Below are 12,008 nucleotides of genomic sequence, written 5' to 3'. Positions count from 1 at the left end.
AGATTCACATTATTCACTGTATAATTACCAGCATGTACTACAATGTAGTAAAATAAAATAATTATTCTCATGTTACCATGGCAATGCAAATGGCAAACCATGGGAAAGGCTTGGTAATAGCATTTTCTTCAAAGTAACCAAAGATATGGACATCAATTTTGTTTTCATTTTGTTATAATGGTGACCTATGTTGAGAACCTCTTATTACAAGTTCTTGGGGAAGGATTGAGGTTCGTATAAAGTTAACACGTCTACTGTGAAAATGTGAGAAAGTATTTGACACCTGGCTGTGATGTCATCCAATTTAATTAAATATTTTTAATTTGACTGTTTCATGTGATGTTTCTACTGAATCAGATGTCACAAATGAATCATGGAAGTAAAGAAACTGTAGATAGTTTTATGTGAGAGTTTGAAAAATTTGTGATTATCAGAAATTCCATTCTCCAAATTGGACATCTTGACAAGGTATACTGTTATATATTTATCCAATAAAGGGATATGTGATGTAAGCTTGCAATATGTGTAAAGAAAGCTCAGTTTGATTGATATAGGGGGGGGGGGGATAGTTGGGAGGATAGCTGGGGTGAAGGAAATCTGGGGGAGGATGGGGGTACATGTTTGAGTAATTGTGAGGGAGTAGGTTGGGAGGGAGGGAGGGTTAATGATGTGCTGCAAGATAATATGAAACAACCAAGAAATGTGATAACTATTTCTTTTCAATAAACAGTGGCACTTGTTGTATCCTCTTGTGAGAAAGACATTGACCAAATTGATTCTATGTCAGTGTTGAGGTGGAGCGTAGGCAAATGGGAACAGCAAGGCTGTTTGAGACTTTTTAATTTTTTTTAAATCTTATGCATCAGTTCTCTAGTGTAAAGGACAATTTTTTTACTCTCAGGAAAAATGCATTACAGGAAAAAGGCAAAAAAAAAAGGATTACAAAAAAAAGAAAAATATTGTAGAAACAAAAATAAAAATAAACAAAAAAGCAGTATATTATATCATTTGTTGTGTTTATTTGATCTGGTTTTCTATTGTCCAGATTTGGACTCCAATTTTGTTACTTTTTTTCAGAAAGATATCAATGATAGAACCTGGGCACAAAAAAATGAAATCGAAGTTGATCCAACTCGCATCTCTGTCCACGTACATTGTAACCACGGTAACCATGTGATCATGACTATTTGTAAAGTGAAGAAGAATCAGTAGTTTCTTGGAAAGTAAACATTACTGTGGAAGGGAGGAACAGTGTGTGGGGTGGTGTTACAGGGAGGATTACAGACCTAAGTCAAAAGTCAAATTAAGGTCATGCTAAGGAGCATCATATATTTTCAGCTCTTATTTGTAGCACTCCCTTGTATGCATCAGCCATATTATTCACTGGTAAGGAGTTAACAAGGAAGAATTTTTATTCTAAAAGATATCAATGTCCAGAAAAACCAGTCTTCCCTATGTGAAATAAAGACATATATGTATTTTCTTTTACCAATTTCAGGCTAGCAAATCAGCTCTGCCACCAACTTGCCCCCCCCCCCCTCCCAAGGCACATTTTAAATAGTAGGCAAATCCACCCTTCACACAGCCTATGATATCTTTATCCCACAGCGCAGAGTGTCGTCAGCTTCTGATCTGGTGTCAAATTCTTACGTTATTTGTCAGTGTTAGTGAAAGTTGACAAAGTGTCACTCTTATCAACGTTGAAGTAATTTCTACCTAAATCGTAGGATTAATCTTAAACTTTGCAGTAGCTGTCAAACGCTTTTCTGTTTATCCGTTTTAAGATTGTTCCGAGTTGCTTTCCTGGACCGACTTCGAATGTGTGAGGAAAGGGCACTCCTTTAGCCCTCTCATATATATGGTGCATGGTTTGTTCCCACTTCACTGGTAGAGTTAGTTGTTTCTTCAGTGACCTTTTCACGTGTTTTGGATTCTGGTACACTTTACCGTCAATGTTTGAATAAACCTGAATTAATGGTTCTTCTAATGTCACTTCCTCCAGAGCTTTACCAAACTTTTCCTCTGCTGGTTCCATGAATGACGTATGAAACGCTCCGCTCACAGGTAGACGACGAGTTAGTTTAAGAGAAAAGTCTTTCGCTCTCTCTTGAATAAAGTCTAAGGCCTTTAAACGAAAAAAAGAAAAGCCAAGATAATTGAATTAAAATATATGAAATAATTCGTTCTAAACATTTGTTTTAAAATAATTATATCGATTCTATACACGAACAAAATGGAAATATTGGCTTCAGATAAATGTGAGCATATATAATACGGCCAGTTTGAAACCAAATGAGCTACAGTAGTCGGTCCAGACTGCAGCTGATATTACTACAATTACCTTACAATGGAAACTCCTAAGAAGTCAGTACCGTACATACACTGTTCGCATATAGATTAATATGTTATTCAGTGCAACACCAAAGACTCATTGAAGTCATTTCTGCAAGATGCACATAAAAAACAAAAGCTATCCATTATTACAAAGAAACTTGGATATTAACGATTTAAAAAGCAAAAAAAGTCATCATAAAGTGCAGGATGGAAACTACTGGCAATAACAAAACCTGCTCCAACTGAAATTTATGAATTATCTAGGATTATTCACTAGATTGAATGATTCAATTCTAGGAGATCAGTAGAGAGCTGATTTCACACAAGCTAGAGTTGGTTCTGAAGCAGTAAAAAGGATAGTCCAGGGAAAAGTAATTTTTTTGACTGATGAAAGAATACGTTCTTAAAAGCATCCTGGTGATGTTTGCATTCATTGCCAAAAACACATTTAAAGTTGATGTTCTGTAAACAGGATGGGAACATGAAGTAAACAGGTGTGTTGTTTTAAGTGCACACTGAGGAATTTGGTTTACATCTTTGTTTTACATTCTTCACTCAATTTTCTTATCAAAATGGGAATTCATTAACAACAGGATATATATATATGGATATATGGATATATATATGGATATATATATATATATGTATATATATATATATATATATATATATATATATATATATATATATATATATATATATATGGATAACTCACATCCTATAAAGTTAGTTTGATTCCAGTTAGTTAGTTAGCTTATAAAGTTAGTTTGATTCCAAAAACATTCATGAAATTGTCAAGAATTGTAAACAAAAAACAATTACTATTTGTTCATCATATCAACATCATAAATTGTTCATTACTTAAGTAAATTCTCTCTCTGAATACAAAATTGTTCCCAAATACAATTTATGCAAACTATTTCAAACATGTTTAACCTCAACATTGCCAGCTAGTACCCTGGCATCTGGATACAAGTAGTTAGCTACAGAGCACATGGCGCCCTCTATCCCATGGTTCTGGCAGTATGTGGCCGCCTCCTTGCAGATGTAATTGTATCGTGCCTGGTCTCTGCCGACAACAGAGAGCATTCCTGTCTTTACCATTTCCGACGCTCTTTGCATCGCTTCTGCCCGAACTTGAATGAGAAAGACAGCTGTGGATGGAAATGTAGTAAATTGAAATGAAAGTTTAATTTTTCAATTGGTGGTCCTTGTTTCTCAAGGAATATCTCTGTACTTAGGCCAGTTTTTCATGGCGACAGTCCAGAAACTTTATATATAGCCCAACCCAACAGTGGGTTGCCAAGAAATTGCCTGTGCGTTTTGGTTTTTTCCCGACAGCCGAAAGCTTCCAGAGCTTGCTATCCCACACTGATGAAATTATATTTTGTAATGTTCATCAAATCGTTAATCCAAGCTAGCATTCATACATCCTGAGTGTCGATTCTGAGAGTGCAGTGATCTGATGGGTCATGGCTCAGTCCTCATCGAAGATCCTGGGTCGTGGGCCGAATGCAGTTGTAGATTTCAGATTGCTGTTAGATATTAGTTGGTTCTGGTTAATAATAAAAAAGTACTTAGGACAGTACTAAAAGAGAGGACATATGATGAAAGGGGCTACAAGCTATAAGATGCCAAACACATCATGACTTTTCTTTTATAATTTCTAAACATTCCAGCAGTCATTTAATAGTATGAGGTTAATACACTTTTTACTTTAAAGTCATTGTGCTGACAAATTTTTTTGGCGACTGTGAACTCCACATGACCTAAGCTGATCTATGACCTCAACATTAAAGACCAACTATGGAGACTTTTCGATGAACATAAAATCCCACCATTTTTCATGTATGTAATCCTTAACTGACTCCAATTACATTGCTGTAATTAACTTTACCAATTTCGGACGTTAAATACGTGAAAAATGGGACGAAAAGTCAGCTTCTATTTCAGACATTCCTGAAACATTCCTAAGACATCAGGTGACCATGTGACGTCAACGTTTGTATACCTCACTCACAACTATACTTTTAGTGTGTAAAGTCGTATACTTGAGCTGCCAAAAACATCAACGATATTACTCCTTTTTCCTCAAAATGCCACAATTCTGTGTTGTTGGAGGTTGCAGTTAAACCTCATCCAACAAAAGCATCAGCTTTTTTAGATTTCCGAGTAAAAGAACCGACGTAAAACGCCGCAGACTTTGGATCAATTTTTTGAGATCCACGCGGAAAGATTTTTCAGCACCCGGAGTATCTCATGCCCATGAGTCCACATGCATGACCCTGCTTCTGTGTATGCTGCAAATGTCTCATTCTGTGAAAATTATATACTGTCGATAGCTGTGTCGGACCATGGTCGGACATAGCTAATGTGAAATTGACCGTAAACACGCCCTGGACGTCCTTACATGTAACATTATATCACGCAATTGACAGTAATATATTTACTGTAAGAGATGACCGTATATATATACCGTGCCAAGGGTATAGCATTGTTAGTACATGTACGTTAGTTAGTTACAACTCTCGCCGGCGTTTGCTCACAGCATGTATAAATAGCCCTGTTTGGATTTATCTATTCATTTGTTGTATTCCAGTATCGTGAGTTCGTGATACATGTGTAATATTGTCCGTTCTGTTTATTCCGACATCTGCATGTTCTAAGGAGTTGAATAAAAACGGTAGTATGTAGCGATCGGACGTTTTATTTCGTTAGTGACTGTCTTGTGATTGTGGGATGTTACTGGTCAAGGCCTGTTTCAACTAGACCTAACTCTATGGAATTGCACAGAGTCACGGTAGTTTTTCGCCCAGGATTGAACAAGAAACGTGGATTAGGATATTCACTGCTAAATTTGTTTATTGACAGGATACTTTTTCTGTGTTTGTACTTTTGGATATTAAAACGAGTAAGTACTACGTAAGTATATTGTACCGTACGGACCTATTGACGCTACGCTATATGTAAAAGATGCCTCCATTTGAGTGGAAATTTTGCTAATAAAATAAGCAATTTAACTAAAATTTCTGCTTATAATTGTCTTCAAACATGTTGTTAACCTTCATGTGTTCTTGTTTTAAGCTAACAGCTTTTCAAACGCTCGAAATTGGAAGTCAAAAACAGTACAATTGTTCGCTATCTGTGTACAAACAGTGCCTATATCAGCGTTTGATTTTCGCGGTATACAAACTTTGACGTCACACGGTGACCAGAGGCTCCTTTGGGTCAATCTCTGTTTTCAGACATTCCAGAGGTTCATGTCACGTGACTACCCAAAATGTCCATTTTCGTGGTCGTTTTTGATGGGTTATAGTAGGTTTTCGAAGATTATTTTTTACACATGTTGATTATGGGTATGTAAACTCCTAAATTAATGGAAAATCTCAACAACAAAAATTGCCTCCATATTTGGTCTTTAAAGAAAAGGATTCATGTACACACCCAATTGAATCAAAGTATGAGGTTCATTCAACTTTTGATTTTGGAGTTAATATCTTTTATAAGCTAGTCCAATAAACAATAAGAGTCTTGTACACACCAATGTGCATATATATACATTAAAACTTGATTAAATTATGACAATAAATCTACTGTTACAAGATTGTGACAAATTTTAGTCAAAATACAGTTTTTAATAATGTTTACACCTCTAGATTTGTAAAACTTAAAGTTACCACTGACCATCTTCAAATGACAAAGCACCAGCAAATACCAGAGCAGCAAACTCTCCAACGCTAAACCCAGCAGCTGCTACACAATTCTCAATGGCCTGTATTGAGAAAAGAGAAAGTCATTTGTTGTCTGGTAATTAACTACTGTAAGTGTATCATAAACATCATAAACTTGGTAATAACGGACAGCTTATGAGAAGCTTACAAAACTCTTCATTTGATCTACCTAAATTACTAAGTGCACTAAACTCCTACCTGTACGTAATTTTCGACACAGACTTTCAAGAAAGTTATCCTAAATGTAATGTAAGTTACATTGCACAGCACAGAAGATTATTCAATATTGTTAGGACTCTCTGGAAATTAAAACATAGGTGTATATATGTCCTTGCCAATGTCAAGATAGACTTGATTATTAGATCACGTAAAATACTTTACCTACAGGTCACATACACTATTAGACATAAATGAAATACAGAAGGTGTACTCTATTAGTCAAACCAAACCCTTTTTTATTGAGTCTGTTGATCAAATTATCTACTAACGTTTCTGAATAGTGTACATAAACGACATTTTGCACAGTACTGTGAAAGAAGGCAGAACAGTGCTTTGGAAATGAAGAAATCCTGATTTGATTCATTTCTTGATTAGAAGAGTTTTATATTTAATAGCTGTCTTCGTCCTACAAAAGAGGAAAAGGAGAGGAAAGAGGAAAGGAAGAGGTCCCGGGGTGGGTGTGAGAGAAGAGCAAGGGATGGAAATGTACAGTACAAGACTACAGCATGAGGTGTAAATGGCATGTGAGGTTAAAATATGCCATTTTTACACTTTTGTCCACTTTTCAGAATTCTGCATTCCCAGTTTTATGTCAGTAGTCACACTCAAAGTTTGACAGAGCAATGATTCGGATGTTAGTAGATTTCTATTAATGATATCAGAATCAAAACATTGGTCCATACCAATACTGTGTGACTAACATAATGAAAACTACTTACAAGTCCTATGGTTTATAACAATTAGGGTACCCCTAGTGGTACTACAGATAAATCAAAACCAAAGGGTCAATAGAACTTTTCAAACACATCTCTGAACATTGCCTGTGACTGTTCCCAAGATTTTGGAGGTCAATTCCACAAAATGTTAAGACTACTTTTCACGTAGCATAATGTTTAGAAATAGGATATACTGTAAGTCGATTGAGGATACAAAACGTGACTGGTGGTTTGACTGAGAAACCAATTTATTGTACAGATACACAGCAAAGTTGATACCAACCCAAAAGTCTCAGGTCAACACAAGTTACAAGTTTCTCAGTCACAGGTCAATTCATGTGACATGTCACACTCTATCTGAGCTGATTAAGTCTATTACAGTCAGAATGCTAACGTGAAGCATATTCTAGTTTGTGTTGACATATTGTTCACTGACGATGTTGTTATAATGACGTCACACATGGCTCATGTTTGGGTGGTTACTGTATGTAGGCTATGGTTCAAAGCTAATAGAAGCGTGTACAGATGTGGGGATGGAAGACAGCCAAACCGGTTCAAACTGGTTGAGTGCTCATTTGCATGTGCTCATCTGCATATCAGGTTGGCAGTCACCTTGAATCAAGAGTTGGGATGAGAGGTCAGAGCTAGTTTAGACCAATCAGGTCCAAGTGCAAAGCGTGTGCCCTGTGCTTGACGTTGTAAGTTGTTATTTTAGAGTCAGGGGTTTAAGTTTGTCTCCCAAAGCCACAGACCTATCAGGGAGTACAGTTTGTCTTCCAAAGGGTACAGACGTACAACAGAGGGCTCCGTAATTTATATTTATACTCAGCATTTATGCTAGTATATTTAAACCCTCCAAAGTTACTGTTGTATTAATCGTTGAGTTTATACTGTACCAAGAGTTAATAAAGAGGAATTTATAATCAAATATCCGCTTTTGTAAACTATTTATGAAGACTTTCATGTTTACGCTCGGTTAACATTACTAGTGTAAGGCCCAGCTTAGCCTACCATTACCAACTTATACCTAGAACTATCAAAAATATGCCTTACACTCATTCCAATTTTGCTTCCCTCTCCAGGTCAATCAAAAAGTAACGAAGAATGTGCAGTACGCGCAGTACAGTAAACGGGGGACTATCACTGCAGTATATGACTAATATATGCTAAACAATATTAATAGGCACTTACTACAGACCTTTGGATTTTCTTCTCTTAGCTTCTCAACCCCAGCCAGTGATGTCAAGAAGACAGCAGATTGGCAGAAAATAGTCTGATCCAGGTCTTCTTTGGGTCCAGTGGTACAAAGTTGTTTCAAATCATACTGTAATATCTCTGAGGCAACTTCAAACATATCCTGCACATTAGGGTACTTCAAGAACGCCTCACACATACCAACATATTGGCTCCCCTGTCCTGGAAAGAGAAGGACCGAAGTAAGAGAGGGATTGATTTTCTCACGTCTCGGTTTCTCCGTAGTCAATTCTGCGATACTTGCTTTAGACAATCCATCAAACTCCAAGATTTCTTTCTCAAGTTGCAATGCTGATTTATCTGTCTCCTCCATCAGAGCAAGTAGTTTTGTTCTACTCTTTTTCTGTCCTCTATACAAGAGGTCTCCTCCATCTCCTTGCTGACCTGAATAATGTCTCCATGGCAGGAGCATTCTGCTCAAAGGTGGACATTGTTTAAACTGATTTATGCTGTTTGATGATGGAACCTGTCTCCCTAAAGTTGTTGATAAGGATTTCACCAGACTTATACCAAGTCTGTATCTCTTTAGCTTTATGTGACAGTTCCTGCATATAGCTAGAGCCATTGTCACACCTCAGCAGTAGGAATAAGATTTCTTTGTACGAACTGTGTCGTAGCGGCTAGCAATTCCTACAAATATAAATTGAAATAAAATAAAACTGTTAGCAAACTGCTTATCCACTAGAGAGCCTGTGTTAGAGAATGTGTAAAAGTAAGTTGGCTTGAAAGAGAAAGAGATCATCAATCCCAATTTTGTCCCTCAACTGTTTATCTCCCACCTCTCCTGTTTGCCTGTTGGTTTCTTTCTTCTCTCCATCCCTTGTCTACTAATCCCCTTACATCTATTTCTTTGTGTTCACCATGCTCATTAACCTGTCTGTTTTCTGTGTGTGTTTTTGTCCCTTCTGTTACTGTAACTTGTCATTTAGCCTTTGAAGAAGATCCTGCTAGGATCCAAACGTCAGGCCAACTTACTTTTACACAAAAATAAATTGAAAAAGATATCAATAATAAGAAAAAAAGAAGGTAACCGTCACCTTTCAGATCATCATCTTTATTGCCCCTGATATGCTATTGTTATACTAGTTAGAATGTTGAAAGAATGATGGGGTTTATTTGATTTTAGGCTATTGTAAAGTCTACAGGTTTCTTATGGGAATCTTCTTGTTAATAATTAGTCATGGACGGCGATCATAGGGGGGGGGGGTTATAGTACCTAATATCCCCCTCCCCCAATATTTGGAGGCATAGTTTTATGTGTGGCTATAAATAGAAAATAATATGAGATAATTAATCCAAATCATATTTGGCGGTGGCTTAACCTCATCCAACACATGCTGCATGAGGTAAATGACTCCTCTCGAGCATATTTTTTGTATTTTTTATGATATCAAAGTTTTATAGTAGCCGTTATAAGAGGTTTTAATATTTGTACACCAATAAATTAACTGTGTCTGAATTTTCGAAAATTCCCTGACCAACATTCTTCATCATGCTTCCCTCTACTCGTGCAATTTTGACCAGTCTGTTAGGGGTTGAAGGGGTTTTTTCTATATTGGTTGTCCATAGATGAAATTTTGTACAACATTATGGGTATGTTTTGAAGTGAATTTATTATTCAAATTCTGAACAAATAATGGGCTTAAAAGTTAAAACCTTGAAAAGAGGGGCTGATGGGTATTGTGGGCCGTTACGTAGTATTACCTACAAAAGCAATGATCCAAAGGAGATGCGATGAGGTCAAACATGATGTGTGTCTGGTGACAATCTTGAAACAGGTTATGGATGGAAAAAAAAACTATTTGGAAAGACTTGGTTCCCAGGCAAAACCGCAAAAGTGTTCATCCGGTTGGTCATTTTCAAGTCCTTGGAGTGCCATTTCCTGTGATCTGAGGGGCTATCAAAACCAGAAATTTTCTTGTATGCTCTGCTTTGATAGTAATTCGCACCCCCGGATTAGGAAATCCTGGATATATGTATATATATATATATATATATATACAAAACGTCACAAAGCGCATGAACAATTTGGGTGATGAAAGTTGCTACGTGCCTGCACCAAAGCAAGTGTCCCCCCCCCCCCCAATATTTGAAACAAATCGCCGCCCCTGATTACAGTGTTAAAGCTGACCATAGGCCCAGGTACCGTGCCCACATTAGAAGTGTACTTGCAAGTTTCCCTGGATTTTGAACAGAAATAAATATCTAATCTACTTATTAGCCCTAGGTATGTACAGTATGATTCCAATTTATCACTAAAAAAATTTAGGGCCTAGGCCTAGACCTAGTACGTATCAGTTGCCAACATTGTTTTATGTTTATGTCCAAAATAGATAACCAAGGAATGTTGCCAAAATATTCCTTCTAGAACATTCCTAATGTGCTTTGTCATTAAAACAAAGGGTAATATGTTATATCATAATTGTACCCACCATGCAACCTATGCTCTACCTGAAGTAAATAAATGTTATTATTTTCGTACAACGTTAGTTAGTTTCCCTAATACTATTAGTATTACTACTACTAGCACCTAACTTAGGCCTACTTCTCTTGGGCTTCAGCCAGTGGTAACACGCCGCATGTGTGGCCCATGTAGACTGGCACGAAAGTTTGTTACTGTAGGTTGGCGACATTCAAAATGTCGCAAACGGACTCATTCTTCCGTTGTCCTTAGTGTCCGCACTTCATTTTTCTTCACTAACCCGGCTTTATTTAAGCACCAAATACCGACCACCAATGTAATAAATGCGCTGTTATACGAAGTGATCACGAGTACTACTGCATGCCGCCACGCGCTGTATATTATATACGAGGGTGACGGTGTCACAGTATGTTAGCACCAATCAAAATAGATCTTAGAGAAGGTCTGGGGTTTCAGCCAATCGCTGCAAAGCACCACTAATCAAGATGTCTGCGCCCATAGATGTAAACAAAGTGCAAAACGTAACCGAGAAGAATGGCGACTTCCAGCCCGACTTCAAGCGTGTATACTGTAGTTAAGTTGAAGGAGCATAGAATTAGAGAAATGGCGAGCGGTCGATTCGGGCGCTTTGGAAGTGATGAAGAAGTCCGAATTTCGATATAGCCTACCTATTACTAGTAGTAGGCATAGTATACACTAGTTGTACTACTCAGTCTGTAGTAGTAATACTACTGCTACTACTACTACAGTAGGCGTAACTGTATGTTAGGAATGTAACTGTGTTAGCCTTACTTAGGCCTGCAAACTGTACTGCCAGTGTCATGCACGGCCATTCACTCTGGTATTTTAATAAGTATTAGAACCCTAGGGCCTAGGATCAATACTTAGTTTTGTACTGGTGGATCCAAGGGTGAGGGGCGTTGTGCTTAATACCCAAAGGCGATTCACAAAATGTCTAATGCCCCATTGTTTGTCCTATGTACACTGCATAACAATGTGCAACGTATTGTCTGCAATTTTGAAAAATATAATATTATTACCAAGTACTCACTCCACATATTATTCAGCACAATAGGCTATACTGTACCTATTTCATGGACTTTTGTGGATGAAATTGGAAGCCCTCAGTTTGTAATGACTTTGTAAACTGCAGTGATTGAGATCCTTGCTTGGACAAGGTGTTGAGCTATTTAAATAAAATTGTGACAGGTGATCAGCATGAGATCCAAGAGAACTTCATATGTCATTCAAAACCATTGACTTTCCAAACTGGCCTTAATTTTAAAAGATGGTTTACTGACAACACACGCTGGCAGTAGATGTCAATGATTG

General features: G+C 37.2%; 1 protein-coding gene across 3 annotated transcripts; it reads right to left on the bottom strand.

Annotated features, from left to right (window-relative positions):
• Positions 1-957: 957 nt before the first annotated feature.
• LOC139965480 (malonyl-CoA-acyl carrier protein transacylase, mitochondrial-like) lies at positions 958-11,049 on the bottom strand. 3 transcript variants are annotated; one of them, XM_071967883.1, is made up of 6 exons: positions 10,800-11,049; positions 9,959-10,151; positions 8,199-8,884; positions 6,019-6,106; positions 3,271-3,488; positions 958-2,125 (listed from the first exon to the last, which is right to left on the bottom strand). In XM_071967883.1, exons 3-6 carry the CDS (start codon positions 8,817-8,819, stop codon positions 1,736-1,738), a joined length of 1,317 nt encoding a protein of 438 aa, XP_071823984.1. In that variant the 5' UTR covers positions 8,820-8,884; positions 9,959-10,151; positions 10,800-11,049; the 3' UTR covers positions 958-1,735. The 3 variants fall into 3 exon arrangements, with proteins under 3 accessions (XP_071823984.1, XP_071823985.1, XP_071823986.1); XM_071967884.1 differs by lacking the exon at positions 9,959-10,151; XM_071967885.1 differs by lacking the exon at positions 9,959-10,151 and having other exon boundaries at positions 10,957-10,976.
• Between the last annotated feature and the right edge of the window lie 959 nt (positions 11,050-12,008).

Source organism: Apostichopus japonicus, chromosome 3 (genome assembly GCF_037975245.1).
Source record: "Apostichopus japonicus isolate 1M-3 chromosome 3, ASM3797524v1, whole genome shotgun sequence".
Taxonomy (NCBI): Eukaryota; Metazoa; Echinodermata; class Holothuroidea; order Aspidochirotida; family Stichopodidae; genus Apostichopus; species Apostichopus japonicus.
This window is presented reverse-complemented; position numbering and strand designations above follow the sequence as displayed.

What these genes read in the sequence shown, in the direction of transcription:
- LOC139965480 (XM_071967883.1), bottom strand. Translation starts at nt 8,819, where the DNA reads ATGGCTCTAGCTATATGCAGGAACTGTCACATAAAGCTAAAGAGATAC. An exon ending in TGCTTTGTCATTTGAAGATG is followed by an intron (nt 3,489 to 6,018) that starts GTCAGTGGTAAC and finishes TTCCATCCACAG; the next exon opens with CTGTCTTTCTCATTCAAGTT. An exon ending in TACTAGCTGGCAATGTTGAG is followed by an intron (nt 2,126 to 3,270) that starts GTTAAACATGTT and finishes TTTCGTTTAAAG; the next exon opens with GCCTTAGACTTTATTCAAGA.